The sequence below is a fragment of the Seriola aureovittata genome, chromosome 3, assembly GCF_021018895.1.
Source record: "Seriola aureovittata isolate HTS-2021-v1 ecotype China chromosome 3, ASM2101889v1, whole genome shotgun sequence".
Lineage (NCBI taxonomy): Eukaryota > Metazoa > Chordata > Actinopteri > Carangiformes > Carangidae > Seriola > Seriola aureovittata.
In genome coordinates, this window is record NC_079366.1 from 23358901 (window position 1) to 23378885 (window position 19985).

At 40.9% G+C, this 19985-nt stretch overlaps 1 protein-coding gene across 1 annotated transcript in view; it reads left to right on the plus strand.

Annotated features, from left to right (window-relative positions):
• The window catches only part of tll1 (tolloid-like 1), a 50308-nt gene that overhangs the window by 13523 nt on the left and 16800 nt on the right, over positions 1–19985 (plus strand). Inside the window, exons 3-15 of the mRNA XM_056372942.1 lie at positions 7024–7146; positions 7363–7443; positions 8573–8746; positions 8846–8963; positions 11518–11696; positions 12997–13102; positions 14011–14135; positions 15757–15872; positions 16127–16229; positions 17387–17503; positions 17853–17998; positions 19258–19453; positions 19580–19705. Of these exons, the coding sequence (XP_056228917.1) occupies positions 7024–7146; positions 7363–7443; positions 8573–8746; positions 8846–8963; positions 11518–11696; positions 12997–13102; positions 14011–14135; positions 15757–15872; positions 16127–16229; positions 17387–17503; positions 17853–17998; positions 19258–19453; positions 19580–19705 (1710 nt within the window). The remainder of the gene's footprint in view (positions 1–7023; positions 7147–7362; positions 7444–8572; positions 8747–8845; positions 8964–11517; positions 11697–12996; positions 13103–14010; positions 14136–15756; positions 15873–16126; positions 16230–17386; positions 17504–17852; positions 17999–19257; positions 19454–19579; positions 19706–19985) is intronic.

The following is a 19985-nucleotide window of genomic DNA, read 5'->3' on the forward strand; positions in this document are numbered from 1 at the left end:
GGTTGTATTATCCTTTTCTGCACTGCCTACCTGAATGCTCAATATGTTTCAGACAGGTATAACTTTGAAGAAAGATGACAGTAAACGTCTTCCATCCTACCTGACCAACAGTCCCGTTGGTCTTGTGTGTATTGGTTCATGTATGTTCTGCCACGCTCACATCATATAGCTTAAACCGTCATTACTGCCGCCCATGTCAGCCTCCTATTTGGAGATATGATATCTCTCTCACTGATGTCAATATACTGATGGCAGTATGGCTGCAAATGCACCACCGCTGGTGGTTATGAAAATATAATACGATCCATTGAGCAAATTTTATAGCAGCCATTCGCTATTTGTACTTGGTTTCACTTGGTAATAAACTGCTACAAACACAACAAAAGTAGCTGATTTAGTTCATCTGGTGCGACTGCGAAGTTAGCACTAGGGCTAACCTTCTTGGAATAATGCTTCAGCACTCCCAAGTTGCAGTAAGCAGTGTTTTTCCTGTTCTTCCCATTCCACCAACATTCATGAATGAAGCATTAGAGAGATCCTGCTCTTCCACTGGCCAGAGCCGCTGCATCCAAACTCACTCACTGGCTCATTGGCCTGATGCTTCAAATCCTAGTAAACAAAACAAAACATGGCCAAGTAGAAATCTGATATGAGTTCACCCTCGTGCATTTATTGAATACAAAAGGAAGTAAAGGAATTTTAGGCCAGGTGGTACAGTAATACCTTCTAAGGTTTTGTGTACAGAATAAGTAAATATTTGAGTGATGTGTCCGGGAGCCAATAAATAAACTGGAACAGGAAATAAGACAAACAAAAGATTAGTAGGTTCATAATGCTGACCAAAAGTGTAAGCTGGGACAGAGTAGTTCTGACCAGTGGAAGAGGGTGTGATGACGAGACGACTCACAAGCTTCACAAGGTTGTGCGTTAAGGACTGAGACAGCAGTGGTATAATAATCTATATTATGGGAAACATATGCCTGTTTGGAGCATAAAGTCCTCATTGTTTCTGAGAGAATCCACTGGAAAAGCTGTGAATTCAAGGTGAACAAAGCCTCTGTTTGATAACTAGATTATGATCTGTTGCAGACTCTCATCCACGCCTTTATTATCTCGATTATTGTAATGCCCTTCTCCTTGGTGTACCCACGTGGGGGTTAAATAGAGTTCTCTGTCGCACGCGGTCCACCCCTACCCTCCACCAATTGCACTGGCTCCAAGTTTAATGCCGCATTTATTTTAAAGAACTTTTTTTCCCGTTCACAAATCTCTCCATGGCTTGGTGCCTCCCTGTCCACCCAATCTTCTCCATCCCTATAAACCTGCTCGATCACTGCGTTCCTCTGATGCCCATCTACTCCCTTCACCCCCCCACCCCCCCCCCAGCCTTTAGTGTAGCTGGTCCTAACCTCTGGAATGCTCTCCCTCAGGGTCTGCAGCAGTGCACATCTGTTGCCTCTTTTAAGTCTCAACTGAAAACTCACTTGTTGTTGCTGGCTTTTCCTGGGGATTCATGAAACATACACTGTGTATTTGTTGTTTTATTTTATATATTTAAATCTTTTTCTCGGTTTATGTCATGAACGTCTTATTCGATTTGTTAAGTGTCCTTGGGTGTCTTTAAAGACGCTTATAAATAAAAAGTATTATTGTCATTATAAATGACAGTCTTTTGAAACCACCTCATCTTAGAGGAATTAGTGTATGCTGTGTGTATCGATGTGTTGTACAGTTTTTGAGCCTGCGTTTTTGGTTTTGGCTGTTTTCAGCGATGTCTGTGTAGTTTGAGCTTGAACCACAGCACCTGTTCACAAAGTGTTAATATGGATCAAACAGCCTGCACAATGATTAGTTTTGGAGAAAATCTTCCAACAGGGCTGAGATAATCTCTTTTTAATATCACAGTACGTTCACAGTCACAGTTATATTCACTATAATAATATTGCACAAGTAGATCAGCTCATACACACACACACACACACACACACACACACACACACACACACACTCATCTTAGCCCACCTACAGTGTGACCTTATATTTGCTTAATGAGGAGCTTAGTGAGGTGTGTGTATATATGTGTGTGTGTGTGTGTGTGTGTGTGTGTGTGTGTGTGTGTCATAGTACACCCCACTGACTACAGCTTGAACTCAGCAGTGCATAATTCTCTATTGTACTGTACTGTGGTGTCTATAAAATGTCAAAAGGAAAAGTAAGAAGCCATTAAATCTACAGTAAAAAACAAACAAAGCTTCCAGAGGGAAATGGTAAACAATATTGTTTATGTTTAAGATTTTGTTCCTCTATTTTGTAGATACATGTAAACGTGTACATGGCAAAAAACATCATGTATCAGTCTTTGCTCCTTCCAACTGTGACCGGTTCAGCTGTAGAAACCCTCATTAAATTAGTGACTCATATGTCAGACTCATATGCGCCCGTAGGTTTAAACAGGTAACAGCAATAAACTCTTGTATTGCTCAGGTGCTAATTGTGTTACATGACGACGAGCATGGTCACATATGCACGTTTTCATTTTCCAGCCCTCACAGTCACACAGAGCCACTGCTGTGTGAATGTTTGACATTTGTTACCAGGCCGCAGAGTGAACTTGCAGAAATCCGACATTAGCGCTGTCTGCCTAGAAAACTTGATCAATATGACTCAAACTGGTCTGCTGGTCTGCTGCCACTCCAAACAGCCAGCATGGTGGGAGGTGCTGGATGCGTGTGGAGGAAGTTTTCCTCTCAGTTTGTGTTTGGTGCATTACTCCTGTGTGTGTGTGTGTGTATTAGTGTGTGTGTGTGTGTGTGTGTGTGTGTGTGTGTGTGTGTGTGTGTGTGTGTGTGTGTGTGTGTGTGTGTGTGTGTGTGTGTGTGTGTGTGTGTGTGTGTTTGCTGCAGTGCCCCTGCTGAAGGGCATGCAGTAAGGCCCTGGTCAGCATGATGTAGGTCTCCTGGGACGTCCTGGGGTTTTTGGATCAATACTTTTCCTCCTGCATCTCCCTGCCTCACTGTCCTCACCCCTCCTCACCCACTGGCTTGACTTTGGGCTATTTATGGTATCTCTATGGATTAACAAGACCCCAACAATCAATGGGCGAAACTTACTATTACTGTACTCTTCCTCCTCTTTTCGCTTTGTATCTCTGCTTGTGTCAGCTCCTTTTTTTCTGGAAAACTTTTAGTCCTTGTGTTTTGCCTTGTTGTCCTGAAATATCCAGAACTACTAGAAGTTTAAAGTTGGTGCACTGTCCCATAACCAGAGACAAAAGCTGAGGGAATATCATTTCAAATGCAGGTGTTATGTGATATTGTCTGTGTTTGAAGTGGCAGTTCAACTTTAACCTAAGGCGTAAAGTGGATTTTTTGCATCCATTTGGTCGTTTTTTGTGGCTCACTTTGACACTACTTATGCAGAGGGTGCAGTAGAGGGGAGTGTCTGTAGAAACTGTGTTACCCACAGTGCAATTTTGAGCCTGTTCATACCACATCTTAGTGCAAGTGCTATTTTTGTTGCTTTATATGGCAAAGGCACACCCACATAAACCACTTCAGAATCAAATAAACATATTTTATATACGTCAAGTTTGATACTGCTTTTCAGTTTGATGCTGATTAGGTCAGGTTAGCAAGGAATGATCTCCAAATGTCAACCTTTGGATGGATCCAGGCTGGCTGTTTCCCCCTGTTTCCAGTCTTTATGCTAAGATAAGCTAGTCAGTTGCTGGCTGTTGTGTCAGATATGATAGTGGTATTGATCTTTTCGTCCAACTCTCTGCAAGAAAGCCAATAAGCATATTCACCAAAATATCAAACTTTTGCTGTAATAAAAGATTCAACTTTTAAGTAATTATACATCTTAAACGTTCACACTAAAAGCATTTAGAAACCACCATTTTATTTGAAATATATTGTGTTTTTTAGTAATTTTTTTTAGGCATGAGCAAACACACTTTAAAGTGCACCCTTCAGTATTACATAGTATTGTCTACATAATAGATACATTATACATCATAATAAATAAATTACAGCAGCTCCACCCTCTAGATCAGACATTAGCCTCATATCTATCTAATCAAAATCTCATACACCACCATTCAACAACACACACTCCTAGTCTATATCTGATATCCTGATTTGTAAACCATCTGTGGTCATTGTGGTTTTGCTCCTCTCTCCAACAATAGCACAGAGTTGAGCACAATGGCACCCTGACCCCCCATTTCCTTTAGTGGCAATCCTAATTAGCTAAGTGACAAGCTTCTCCCATGCCATTGTTAATGTATCTGTGTCTTGAGTCCCTGTGGAGGGCAATAACTCTGCTCAGCTAATCATTTAGTGATGATTATCGCTCAGTCGTTCATTGTTGTGGCTGTGAGAGATACTGAAGATATGGAGGGAGAGGGGGAGGAAAAGAAACCGAAAAACAAGGGATCCAAGATGTGCTTTGTCTGATGCTGAAAGGTGTGTGATGGAAACACTGCCACATACTAGTGTTAGTGTTGATGCATGCATTTTTGTGAGTCAAAAAAGGATGAGGTTGAGGCAGGAGGAAAGGAAGTGTTATGAGGAAGATGATGAAGACGCAGAGGTAGATTGAAAGAGGGCTTGTTATGAGCAGTGCACACCTTTTGAACTGGTCCATATGTTCTTGTGGACGAGGTGGAAATACTCTGCTTTGAGGTTGTGTGGCAGCTGGTGACACAGGAAACATCAGGTCAGAGTCCGTAAAGAAAGTAAAACTGAAAAGAGGCTGGTTTCTACAACAGGACAATGATCCAAAGCAAACCTCGAAATCCACCATGATTTACTTTAACAAACACAAGCTGAAACTTTTGGAACGACCCTTCGAGTCTCCTGAAACTCCGTTGATCGATCTTCAACATGCTGTGTGTGCAGGACAGCCTAAAAATATTGCAAAAACTAAAAGGTTTATAATGCTTTTAATAGGCTAATGCACCGCAGCGGAAAGACACAGAAGTGTTTCGGCTATAGGCTTCAATGCTGAAGGAAACAAATCTTATCTCCGAGTGACCGATTTTTTTTTGTAATTGCCAAGTAGTGACTTACAGTAGTAGGGTGCCCAAATGTTTGCACGTCACAATTACTCTTTCATTTTTTTTCTACTTTTAACTTCTTGAAATTAAAAGTAACATTTAAAGAAAGGCCCATTTTTAATGTCTGGTTGCTGCTGGGCTCAGAAACAGCCCAGTCTAAAAACACTTTCAGTTTATTACCTTACAGGCACAATAGGAGAAAGTAATGTAAAAAAAAAACAAACTTATACCAACCAATTCTTAGCTCTGGGCTAAATCACAATACATGCAACAGAGAATCTCTGCCCAGACAACCATACCAGGATAAGACGGATCATTGTCCCCAGTTTTAGAGATGGGGGTGAGTTCTACTATGCAACCCAGTGCAACCCAGCGTGTCAGAGTGCAACGGCACTGTAGCTCTGATAGCGCTTCAGTGTGTACATTAATGGTTGTGGACAGTGTGTGGAAACCTTAAGCCAGATTGCATGGAAAGAGGAAGGATGGGAGGATGAGGGGGAAGGGGAGTGTCACTTGCCAGAAGGCTTATACGTAGCTTGATATCGAACCATTGTAAGACCACCGGGCGCTGGTGACTCTGTGTGTGTGTGTGTGTGTGTGTGTGTGTGTGTGTGTGTGTGTGTGTGTGTGTGTGTGTGTTGTGTGTGTGTGTGTGTGTGTGTGTCAGAGAGACAGAGAGAGGGAGAGGGAGGGAGACAAAGCTGTTTCTAGCAGTAGGTTTCTACATCTTTGGGTGTAGTTGTGGATGCATGATTGGAGTGAATGAAACAACAGTGAGTCTGTGCTGTGGTATGACGGTAATGTTAGAACTCGTAGAATCAATAACCAGATAATTCAGTTAACGTGACAACTTCAGCGCTAAAGATAAAGAAAAACACCTGTGGTCTTCCTGGTATGTGACCTGCACCATGACTGCACTTGTGTGACATCTGCAGTACTCCTCTACCCAGTGTACAAGTACACATTGTACTTACCTCCAGTTCTCATAGTTCTGCACTGGAGGTCTTAGCCGTTTAAAGAGTTTGTACTTGAACTGAACTTAAGAAAAAATAAATCCAAACCTTAACAGCCTTGAAAAAACAGGACATCGCCCCTTCCCTGAAAAAGATCCCTGTTAATTACATCCGATTTTGTTAGGGTCCAGTGGTTTCAATGCCCCCATTTTACCACAGTAAACACTTTGTTTACTAAGGCACAGCTTACAATTTATTTTCACTTCCTTGTGGAGTTTTTGTTTTTGAAGCCATGTCTGACTCAAACCTTGCTGCAGTTGTGTAGACGCCTGATCATCTCTAGACATCTCAACTTAATAGGAAATATCAGTTTACTGAGATCAACACTCTTAATAGTAATACACATAATTAAACAAACCATATAAACAAACACAATATCAGACTTTTCATGGTTTCTGTTGGATTCAATCAAAACTATTTTTTTGTGATTGCTCAGACACAGAAACAAAATGTGGAACATGAAGTCGGGACCCAAGATTTGATGTAGGGTTGGTGGAGGACTTGGGTTTAAAGCATAAATAGCGCACACCAAAACCCACAAACTAACCTTCATCCATCACTTCACGTTTTGACTAATGAAAAGCCCTGTTTACTTTCACTTTCATCAAAAAGATCCCTCTCATGTCTGCAGCTTGTTCAAATCTCTGTTGCTTGGATTGTAAACTTGACAGAGAAAGACCAGCACGTTTAATCTATCCTTGCTTTTAAAATTGATTTTAAAATTCAATTAACTTCTAAGACTTTGCACTTGGTTATATTGCTGAGCGGAAAACCTGTTCTATGTAACCAAGTTATATATAAACAGTAGTATTTTTCACACTTCTAACACTGCTTATGAAGAGAAATATTACAGTTTTATAATAATGTGATCATTTCCAGGGATGATGAATGATGACAGTGATGATGGCATTAGTGATTCTGCTAACTATCATGTCTTCTCTTAACTTCCAGCTGTATTCTGGGGCGACATCGCTTTAGACGAGGAGGACCTGCGAATGTTCCAGATTGACAGGACGATAGACCTCACACAGCACACACACATGCGCACACACTCCCGGCAGGGGCACACATCTGGTGAGTGGACGCAACATCGCACGCTCACTCTGTAATCATCACGTAATGCTCTCTCTGTCGTGTTTCCTCTGAAACTCTCTCATTACAACATCAGCTGCAGAGTACAGCAACGTGGATAGGAAGGAAGTAGACGGCGGGCCACCTGAGGATATCAGCATTTATTATTATACATTGTTTGTGTTTTGACTCTTGGCACTGTGTGTGTGTGTGTGTCAGGTGGCCTGGAGGAACATGAAATTGCGAAGAAGAGAGGCTCATTATACCTGCTGCTGGAAAGAATACGTAGATTTGGCTTCGGTAAGGACCCTGAATATCACGACATGCTTTGACGTGTGTTACCAAACCACTATTGAAAGGACCACGCTAGTGGTTCTGCATGTTTTAGCTAATTAACCACAAATACTATGTTTTACATTACTGAACCCAGTTTCCCAAGCATACCAGAATGGCATGCGTGGTTTCCATTCATTTCAGTCCAGTATAAAAAACAGCTTTTCTGCAGAAACTTATATTTTTAAATTACACTTCTGTTACCAGCTAGAGTCTCAGTGGCTGCTTGCAGCTGTTTGCAGACTTTGATGACAGACTTGATGACATTTTCACTGTGATATATGAAGCAAGTTTTTTCTCTCTTTGTGCTTTTCAGCTGCAATTAACGATGGGGGACAAAGTTTTTGATTGTATAAATACAGTAATAAATCATTTGAAACCATCTTAAAACATTTACTTGTCAAGCTTTCAGCTTTCAAGTTCAGTGAAATGTTGTCATAAATGTTGAGTCCCTATCTAACCACTGTTGCTGCAACAACATTAACATGGTGGCATGTAGACCTTGGCAATAGACATTTTGGCTCTTTCTAAAACTTGCACTCTAAAAAGAAAGTAACTGTAAGAGCCTTGTCTTTTCATCATAATGTGAATACAGCTTAAATAACGCGAATCACTGGTCCCAGGCTTAATGTGGAGAATGTCAGGTGAGCTAAATCACCAAGTCTGTGTTTGTCATTGATTATTGATGAGGACGAAATGAGACACATCTGAAGCAGAATCAGGCCCCAATGAAAGCTACAGTTATTCTCAATACTACAAGTGATGCTGGACAATTCAAGATTTGTTCCACTTTACAAGTAGATGAAGTTGAACCAGAACCCTTTACTCTACTGAAGCAACACAGCTCATGCAGTATAGATAATAACCTTGTTTAAATTAAATGTTTAGTCAAACAGCTAGCAGAGCTATTTCTGTTAGAGTTTTATTACTCCCTGATCTGAGAACAAACTCTGAAAGGTCACGTATAATAAGAGAGGGTATAATCAAATAATATGGAAGCACATTTATGAACTGATATTTATAATAATAGCCCAGTAATTTATTCTGTTTGCACATGTGTATTTTGACTGTAATTTCTCTTTCCCCACTCTGTCAGACTATCTCCCCAAGAACGTCAGCAAGGGAGCTGCCAGTACCAAGAGCCAAACTGGGAAAGGTGGAAGAGCTGGGAGCGTCGCAAAGAGCCGTATTCCTCGAGCAGCCACATCCAGAGCTGAGAGGATATGGCCTGGAGGAGTCATTCCCTACGTCATAGGAGGAAACTTCACTGGTAAGCAACTCCGCTGGACTGTTGCCCATCCTGCTCAGCAGTAAAATACACACCGACCACGATTGTGTAAAAGTAGGATGTAAAATGTGTGTGTTCCAGGTAGTCAGAGGGCCATGTTTAAGCAGGCCATGCGTCACTGGGAGAAACAGACGTGCGTAACTTTCATTGAGAAGACAGACGAGGAAAGCTACATAGTGTTCACCTACAGGCCCTGCGGGTGAGCTTGGATGATCTCTTTGTACATGTGTGATTGTGTTTGTGATTGTGTGTGTACCTAGAGTTCAGTCATGACCTTGTCACAGCGAGAGACGATATGGTCACTCAACAATGGCTCCGCTTTCCTTCCTGTCCTCCTCCTGTTTCCCCATCCCACCAATCACACTGCTCGGTTTAAGTGTTTGTATGTTCGTGCAGTTTTTTTGTTCATACTCTGCAGAAGTGCATTGTTCTGTTGAGTGGCAGCACGGTGGGGTCAGAGTGTGTTTGTACAGTGGTGGCACTTCACTGGTTGTAAGTTGTAAGGTTTCAGAGTGGCTGAGATCAGGACGTTTGGGTTTATCGCTCTAAGACATTATTGTGCAGATGGCTGAAACAGGAGGACAGCTACACTACATCTGTGAATTTCCACTATTAGCATCTCAAGTAATTGGTTGATAAACAAAAATTCAGCAACAGCAATTTTTATTTGATAAATATTTATCAAGCAAAAATCACTAACAATAACAGTGCTAACGCTATGCAGAGTATGTCCAGACTGAAAGTTCAATGAAAAGTTCTATAAATATGAGCATGTGATATATGTATTGATAGATTAGACTGTCATCCTCTGGTTATTGTAGTTAACATGTACACTGATGTAAAAATAATCTAGGTACGGGTATATAAAAGCTTTTTGTCCATATTTACCACATGTGTCTAACAATCAGAAAAACTCAATTTGTTCAAATTTAGGTGGGCAATAAAAGTAGGTGTTTAAACAATTAATTAAAAAAAACAACAGATTAACTGATAATGAAAATTATAATTTGTTGCACCCCATGTATATTAAGAAAATCCTACTCTGTCTCCGCTCAGTTTCCTCATGGATCGCGTTCAAGTTAAAACTTCCACACTACTTGACAAGATCAAATATTCATCATTTGCTTGTTTTAATGTTGAAACTGTGTCACACTTGCTTAATATTCATATACAGCCAGTCATTTTTCTTAAGCCTGCACCGTTACGCCAAATGTCTGTTTGCACGCACTTTCCTCTAATTCAGACTGACACATCTGATGGAAAACGTTGCACTATTGATCAGAAGTTAAGGGTCAAACCTCATTGAAACTCAATACTATTAGTAATGATTTAAATTTGTCCAGAGCACTGTGTACCAAAAACTGTGAAGTACTGAGTTCCTACATTGAATGTCTAGTCAGATTTGTAATCTAGTTTACGAGGCAGAGATTAGATTTTCTTGTTGTTGTTGTTTTTTTTTAACCCACTTTAGAATATATTTCAGTCTGGTTTAGGTCTTGTATGGGTGCTTGTGTGAAGACAAATATTTAACATTTTTAAATGAAGAACAGGGCTTTGTTAAAAAAAACATCTTTATATTTCTGAAATAAGATGCCAAAAAATATCATTTTGGTATCTAACGGTATTGTATGGTATCATCACAAGTATTGGAAATTTTCAAGCAATGCACTGACCTAAACATTTACAGTAACAGGACTTCTGTGGACTGAACAATGATAGTAAAACAGAGACTAGTCTCCTATAATCTGCACATAATGTCTTTTCTCTTACAATAATATTTGATATCTGACAAAGATCTATAATCAAAACATCGCGCTGCAACTGTGATTAGAAAATTATTGTTGGAGCAAGAGACGTTTTTTTTTTGCCTTTATACTTCCTGTTTCCCGTTGAATAGTTTCCTTGGATGTGCATACCTCTGTCTTTCAGTTTAACACATAGTTACACAATATAATTTCATAATGTTGCAGCTAAGAAGTTTGTTGAGTAATAGAGAAAAAAATTCGATTTTTAAATGTAGATACCTACAGGCATGTAGATGAGCTACAGATCTGCGTGTTAACTGATGATGCCAGTTGTCTCGTGTTCTGTGATAGGCTGGCTGCATCGGAGATTAGACACTTTAATCTGATATATAAATACCCTGCAGCTTGGATTTGTGGTGTGTGTGACAGAGAGAGAAAGAAAAAGAGACAGAAAAGCAAAGTACTGCTGGTGTAAATACAAGCACAATACATTTGTGGCTCCTGTTGTGCATTTTTGTGTGTGTGTTTGTGTGAAGTAGTTGTACTGATACTGGCACTGCAAATGCTGCAAGAAAAGACTCTATCTACTCCAGTGACTCCTGATCCTTACCCTGCAATCAGCTCGCTGGATAACTTTAATCAGATTTGTTAGCCTGGCACGGATGTCTCGGCTAACCAGAAAAAGAGAATGAGTGTGTGTGTGTGCTTTGTGTGTTCTGTGAGCGGCGATATGTGAATTCTCACAGCTTACTCAGTTTGGGTTATGAAACTGCAGCGTTATTGGAACGTTGTATGTAAACAAATCCTGCCGCTTTTCCTCTGGTGGATGTAGTACGTGGCAGGAAATCCTGAAAAGATTTTGTTTTCTGTGTGTGTGTGTGTGTGTGTGTGTGTGTGTGGTCACTATAAACTGAATACAACACTGCTGATGCTTTTTCCATTGCAAAATCTGTAGTAAATGTCATCCGCCTATCTCCCTGCTATCAACTTCCTACTAATCCTTATTAGGTGTTGTTCCTATGTGGGTCGTCGTGGCAACGGGCCCCAGGCTATCTCCATCGGTAAGAACTGTGACAAGTTTGGCATCGTGGTGCACGAACTGGGCCACGTCATTGGCTTCTGGCATGAGCACACACGACCTGACCGTGACGATCATGTGACCATCATCCGGGATAACATCCAACCAGGTGAGGCGTTACCTGTTACCCAAGATGCCCCTGGGTTTCTGCGTGAATCATTCAAGAACACAAACTGACAACGTGTGTGTATGTTTTCAATTTCACACCCGTTTCCAGCTCTGTGTGAGTGTGAATGAGGCTTTTAATGACTGTGAAGTCACCTAGACCCCCCAGAGTGACGGCCGCTTTTCCTCCCACTCACTCTGCTGTACCACAAGGCATTCAACACCTACCAGGTGTTAAACCAAATGATGTTGCAGCGAATGAGACATGACCCAGGTTTTTATTTAGATACTTACGTCTCAACTACACCTTCAAGTATTTTAAGAAATGCCCTTAAAATGTCTTATCTGTTCAGAATCACCATGTAAATCATTTTTATTGTGACACACCAAATGATTAGACTCTCAATGTGTGATAAAACTAAACTTTCTCATACTGCTGTCTGTGCATGTGTGTGTGTGTGTGTGTGGTGTGTGTGTGTGTGTGGTCACTATAAACTGAATACAACACTGCTGATGCTTTTTCCATTGCAAAATCTGTAGTAAATGTCATCCGCCTATCTCCCTGCTATCAACTTCCTACTAATCCTTATTAGGTGTTGTTCCTATGTGGGTCGTCGTGGCAACGGGCCCCAGGCTATCTCCATCGGTAAGAACTGTGACAAGTTTGGCATCGTGGTGCACGAACTGGGCCACGTCATTGGCTTCTGGCATGAGCACACACGACCTGACCGTGACGATCATGTGACCATCATCCGGGATAACATCCAACCAGGTGAGGCGTTACCTGTTACCCAAGATGCCCCTGGGTTTCTGCGTGAATCATTCAAGAACACAAACTGACAACGTGTGTGTATGTTTTCAATTTCACACCCGTTTCCAGCTCTGTGTGAGTGTGAATGAGGCTTTTAATGACTGTGAAGTCACCTAGACCCCCCAGAGTGACGGCCGCTTTTCCTCCCACTCACTCTGCTGTACCACAAGGCATTCAACACCTACCAGGTGTTAAACCAAATGATGTTGCAGCGAATGAGACATGACCCAGGTTTTTATTTAGATACTTACGTCTCAACTACACCTTCAAGTATTTTAAGAAATGCCCTTAAAATGTCTTATCTGTTCAGAATCACCATGTAAATCATTTTTATTGTGACACACCAAATGATTAGACTCTCAATGTGTGATAAAACTAAACTTTCTCATACTGCTGTCTGTGCATGTGTGTGTGTGTGTGTGTTGTGTGTGTGTGTGTGTGTGTGTGCGTGTGTGTGTGTCTGTGTGTGTGTCTGCATTTGTGTGGTTCCCAGGCCAGGAGTATAACTTCCTCAAGATGGAGCCAGGGGAGGTCAACTCTCTTGGGGAGCCATATGATTTTGATAGCATCATGCACTACGCCAGGAACACCTTCTCACGGTAACCAGCAGCAAAATCTCATGATTTGTTCACTTGTTTTGAACTTACAACACAGATCGGACGCATGGTCTGCCAAAACAGATTTTTCTCAACTGTTAAGTTTGCTTTGTTTTTTGGGAAACAGTGAACCTGATGATTTTTTTGAACGTTTCTTTATGCGGTTTACTGTTGTGGGGTGAAACTGGTCGTTAGAACTTCTCCTGCAGTATTTATTTCTGCTTTATTTTTGATTTTTAACTTTATCTCAGCAACCTGTAGAAAATTACCAACCTGGATGTGAGACATTCTCAAAATTAATGGAAGGGCTAAATAAACACAATTTTGTGCAGCAAAAAGATGTTTCTTCTTCTTCTTCTTTCCCATCTTTTTAATCATCTCACGACCAGCTAGATGTGTCCAGCACCCCTTTGTTGGGGTCTCGACTCTCAGGTTAGAAACCACCATGTTAGCGAATGTGAGCTCTAATCAGACTTGTGCTTATAGGGACTTTTCCAGCTATAAAAACTGATGGAAAGTTTTCAGCATCTTGAAATTCCTTCCAATTTTTTTAGACATCTCCACCGTCTGAAATAAGCCAGTTTTGATTTGGCAGTGAGAGCAGTCATGGGTTCTCTTTACATGCTTTTCATTTGAGGATGCTTTTTAATTTCTGCCATATCTTCTCTCAGAACCACTCCCATTCCCCACGCAGCCCTAACTCACACATAAGAAGAAAAACACAAAATACAACATTGGTTGGAAAAACAGTATTTGCGTAGAGGTCACTGTTTTTCAGAATTACATTTTGTTCTTAGAAGGTATCAAATGATATTGTTTTGAAGTTAAATTTATGTGTTGTAATGGCGTATTTAATTTCCCTGAAATCAGAGCAGGATGTGTTTATGAAATCTTTCTTCTGCTCTCTGCAGGGGGATGTTTCTCGACACCATCCTTCCATCCAGAGATGAAAATGGCGTCCGGCCTGCTATTGGCCAGCGGACCAGGCTCAGTAAAGGAGACATTGCACAGGCAAGGAAGCTGTATAGATGTCCAGGTACTGATATATTTACTATGAGACCACAGTGTGTATGTGGATGTGTTGCTGCATGTGTGTGCTGTCATCATAGCTAGGACACAAAAGATGACCTCTGTTTATCTGCTCATATCTTTGGTGTAAAATTGGACCGCCCCTTTACTCTCCAAGGCACAGAGGTGAAGTTGAGTAATTTGTTTTTCCATGTGATGTTTCCCTTTCTGTTTTCGAGTCTCATACACATCCTACTCACACACACACACACACACACACACACTCTCACTTCCCATCAGTTCTTGCGCATACCCCTGCTGTGCTGGCGTCCCTCTGGTCCCTAGCGAATCTCTCTGACGTGATCTGGATCTGCTCTCACACCGAGCTGTGCAGTTAATGTCGCAAAGGTTTTATGATCGCTAAGGCTGCCATCCCGCCTTTGGCCCACACACATACAGTTACATCCTCAGTTCAGACGTTAGGTCATGGTGTTTGTAACATGTACTGTATTTGAGGCAAACAGATTAAATAACATTCTGGTCCACTTAAATTCACAGGTCTCTGTTTCTTACTGGTTTTTTTTGTTTGTATTCATTCATACTGGCTAATTTTGTTCTGTTAAAATACGATTTATCTGGAAATATGCAAAAATAAAAAATTAAACCATGATATATATAAACCTACACATACAAACACAATCACTTTACAATATACATTACATATGATTCTACTAAATCCATTTTGATACTAGAAAGAGAACAAGACTGTGTTAGTGTGTCCCAGCTGGAAATAGAAACAACTTCAACCTTATAAGGTCATATTTGAGTGATACCATATTCACTGACAGATGAACAGAGCCCCAGGGCATTGTGGGGGAAAACAGCATGCATGATGGGATAGGAGGGGCACATTTGGCTAACCTCCTTTTGAGAGGGAGCGACAGCGTTAAACTCAGAATGAAGCATAAAGAGAGCAATATTGTCTGATATTCTTCCACCAAAACCCATCCAGCTGTATCCGCTTTTTTTTTTTTATCTTCATTGTGGTGAATTAAAAGTACATTGCTCTTGTTCACTTACAGTAAATGACTCTACTGGGGTATGTTTAATGGCGCTAAATGGTGACGAGGCTTAATGACTGTGGTTGGACCTCACAAGTACACTGATACACTCAGGAATACAAGCACGCATATTGTAGCCTCCTACATCCAAAACTGAGAGAAGCCAAAGACAACATGAAACATGAGTTTGTTTGGGAGGGCAATTCCTTTACTGTTTTCTGACTCAGAAATGCATTTCTAACAGGTTCCATATGGACAGATGGGATAATGTAGACATAAACATTGGCACAAAAGAGTGCGTGAGGCTGTTGTTTTGATAAAATAGTCTGAAGTGTATTTATTTTGGTAAATTGGCATTAAGAAAATAATAATTTTGTGCAGATTGACAATAATAATAAATGTTGGAGCCATGTGTTCTCTAGTAACATATCAATCTTAAGTCATCAGTACACGGTTGAAAGGATTATGCTCAACAGCAGGACTTACCACAAAAATGTAACTCCATCTGTGTGTTTGTGTGTGTGTTTGTGTTTGTGTTTGTGTGTGTGTGTGTGTGTGTGTGTGTGTGTGTGTGTGTGTGTGTTGCAGCATGTGGAGAGACGCTCCAAGAGTCAACGGGCAACTTTTCGTCTCCTGGTTACCCCAACGGATACCCGTCATACACACACTGTGTCTGGAGAATATCTGTTACACCCGGAGAGAAGGTACACACACACACACACACACACACACACACAAACACACAGTAGCACCCTGCAGTGCAGTGAATGTGCATGCATAGCCAGTAACAATAAGAGACTGCTGACAGAATGACTGTATATTGATTAAGTCCTAACACTGCAGGTACCACCCTCTTCCTCTGGTCTGATTCCCCTCATCCGGTCTCTGATGTGCATAAACTTGGATTAAATGCATTAAATGTGTGTGTGTTTTTTTTTTTTTTCTTTTACTCCTTCAGATTGTTCTCAACTTCACCACCATGGATCTGTATAAGAGCAGTCTGTGCTGGTATGACTACATTGAGGTTCGGGATGGATACTGGAGGAAAGCTCCGCTGCTCGGTAAGATCAAGAGACAGTCAGTCAAGGGTGAACTGAACGAGGGGGCCAGATGGGCACTAGCACCCTTAAAGGAAAGCCTCACAATTTTTCAAATCTGTCTTAAAAAAAAAAAAAAAATTTGAGTGCTCATATTAACAATGAAACAGCTTTTTCTTGCTCTAATTCAAATGTCCCTTTTTAATGCACTTTCAGTGTCAAGTGGTTAGAGATGAAATGTTCAGCTTTTGTTTTGTGAAGATATGAATATGCTGCAGTCTTAGTATGAATTTCTTTCATTGTGCATTGATCAGCTCTTCTCAACTGACTAACTCAGACTGCTGAATCCTCATATTAACTGCAGATGAACTTTTCAACACATGTAGGCCAGTAAGAACCGAACCACTGATCACAGGAAGAAAAAGTTTAATTGCACATATCGGACTAATTGTTAAGACAGACTTGAAATTGTGAACCTATCATTTAAAAAAAAACAAACTGTTCTTGCTCCTCCACTTTTTCTTATTGGATTATACCTCCATTAAACTGATGTCTTGTCTCCCAAATGTCACCTGTTTTTGTCATTGTGACGTTTTATTTTTCAGATATTATATCAGATATTTTGCTGAAGACACAAGAACATTTCTACATTTCTTAATTAAAATCTTTCTTTAATTAAATACTGTAATTGTTGGCTGATTAGATGCCCAGATGCTCCACATCTGTTTATGTGCTTTTTAGGCAGGATTTTACAATTCTTGAAAGTTAATGCAATTTCATCAAGTTAATGGCAGAGTTAGCAGAATGCTACATTGCACATGCTAGAAGTTATTCTACCTGACACAAGTGCATTTGTGTGTTATTAGCCATTGCAATGTGTTGCTACATGTTGTTGAGCCAGGTTTAACTCTTTTTGCCAAAGCCCTTTGTGCCAGCTCCTCAGTTGTGCATTAATCTAATTGAAGCAAATGAGATGGCCATGTTTTTTGACACATCGGTCTTGTGAGTCTGAACGTGGCCTAAAGGAAGATTTACTTTTGATCCTTAATAATGTTTTGCCCAAATTTTCATTGGACACGCAATCTACAGTATGGTCCTCACACGGTTAATGTGGTGCGTGTGTGTGTGTGTGTGTTGTGTGTGTGTGTGTGTGTGTGTGTGTGTGTGTGTGTGTGTTACAGGCAGGTTTTGTGGAGATAAAGTTCCTGACGTCTTGATTTCCACTGATAGCAGAATGTGGATTGAGTTCCGCAGCAGCAGCAACTGGGTGGGGAAGGGCTTTGCTGCCATTTATGAAGGTAACTCCTTTAATCAATTAAACAAACAAATTAATTAAGAAGTAAATACATAAATATTTAGTATGTGACAGGCTGCAAATCTACTGCATATGAAGAAACAAGCAAAGGCTCAACTTGTGACTTTGTGACATTTGTGTGACGTTTTCTCGGGGCTTTCATTATTCAGAGTGAGCACAGAATGTGTTTCAGGTGTTTTGGGTCAGTGCAGAGAAGGGTAACACATCCTCTCAATTTCTCTCTGTATCTCTCTGTCTCTTTGTCTCTCTCTCTCTGTCTGTCTGTCTCTTTCTGTCTGTCTCTCTGTGTCTTTCTGTCTCTGTCTCTCTGTCTGTCTGTCTCTCCTATGCAGCAATCTGTGGTGGGGAGATCACCAAGGACTCAGGACAGATTCAGTCTCCAAACTACCCTGATGACTACAGACCCTCCAAAGAGTGTGTGTGGAGGATCACGGTGTCCGAAGGCTACAACGTCGGGCTCAGCTTCCAGGCCTTTGAGGTGACTAACTGTTTTTGTGTGTGTGTGTGTGTGTGTGTGTGTGTGCGCGCTTAGGAATGTCTGGGTCAAATTTCACGCTCGTATAACTGCTAGGAAGTTAATATAGGTGGTGTGTGTGTGTGTGTGTGTGTGTGTGTGTGAGAGAGACAGAGAGTGTGTATAGAGATGCAGAGACAGTTGAGGAGTAGTTTTGTAGTTGTTACGCTGTAAAAATGTCAGCATGCTAAATGACTCAATATGTACCCTCACATGAAAAGTCAAAGTTCACCTTCTTACTGCAGCTAAGATCAACCATAAGAACTGCACCAGTTTTAGACACTTTCTATTCTATTCTATTCTATTCTACTCTTCGATTGTATTCTGTTCTGTTCTATTCTATGATATATTGCAAGTTTTTTATGATTCAGTTGCAGCTGTGCCAACAATATGTGCTCATTCTTGGACATAAATTGAAAATGTACATTCATAATAATATTTAAGTGTTGTGGGACGACTCTCCCCTCTTGAAACTGAAACAGTGTCACTTTGTACAAAGTTTAGTGCTTCCTTTGGGTTTACTGATGAACTCAGATTGAGTATATCTCAGTCAGTGTTGGTGTCAGCTGCTGCAGGTTCACTAATGTGGTGAAGGAAAGATCCATTTTGTCTTGCTACCCGGTTTTATTCTTGTTGTTCTGGCAACAATGTTCTTTTCCTCGTCAATTTCACTCCTGAGATCTACATATGCATACACATACATACATACTTACCCAATCTATCCATTTAAATGTGTGTTAGATTAGATCTGGGCTGTCTTCTTTGTTTAACTGTGACCATATGTAGTTCCCATTGACCAGTTTCTGTAGATGCCTACATTTAAACCTCATTACATCCTGCTCTTATTTACATCCTGTGTGATCAGATGCTTCATACTTTACGCTTTAAGACTCAATTGAGAAAAGCTGCATTACCAAATCCCATAATCAGCAATTAACTTGCTGATTAAAATGTTATAACCAATATGAATGATGGGCAAAACTACACAATCAAAACCCAGCTTGGGAAAAGATAGAATATCCTTTAAAAGGTTTTGCAGTTGCCTTGATAATTTAACAATAACAATCTTTAAATGTCTCAAGGAGGAAGAAACTTTGTGCTGCATTTAACACTGAACATGTTACTGTCGCAGAGATACTTGAGACTGACAGTGATGTGTCTGATACTCACAGCAGTGTTTTGTATCTGTGTGTTTGTGCGTACCTACACGAATGCTTTCGTAGATCGAGAGGCACGACAGCTGTGCGTACGACTATCTGGAGGTTCGGGATGGCCCTCTGGAGACAAGTCCCCTGATTGGTCGCTTCTGTGGCTACGACAAACCTGAGGATGTGCGCTCCACGTCACACACCCTCTGGATGAAGTTTGTCTCAGACGGGACGGTGAACAAGGCCGGCTTTGCTGCAAACTTTTTCAAAGGTGTGTGTGTGTGTGTACAATTGTATGGTTGTGTGCGTGTCGGTTGGTTGTGTTTTCTCATATGGTTTGTGGACCAAAGCATTCTTAAAGTGTGTGAAAATGTGCTCTGACGTGTGTGTTTTTCAGAGGAGGATGAGTGTGCCAAACCAGACAATGGTGGATGTGAACAGAGATGTGTAAACACTCTCGGCAGCTTCAAGTGTGCCTGTGACCCTGGCTATGAACTAGCTCCTGACAAGAAGAGCTGTGAAGGTAACTGTGTGTGTCTGTGTGTGTGTGTGCGCGCGCGTGTGTGCGCGGTATGCTAAACTCATGATTGCATGTGCATTCTTTTGTGTGTTACTGTAGGATATGAGTCTAACTCATCAGAAAAAAAAACATCCAACCAGCCTTCATCAACAGGAAAAAACATCTTTCTGACACAAAGCCACATGCCTCGTTGTTCCAGTGCCACAAATGCTGTGAACGTCCTTTAATCCCACGAAATAGATTAACTACCCGTAATGACCCACATACTGAAACAACTGAACAA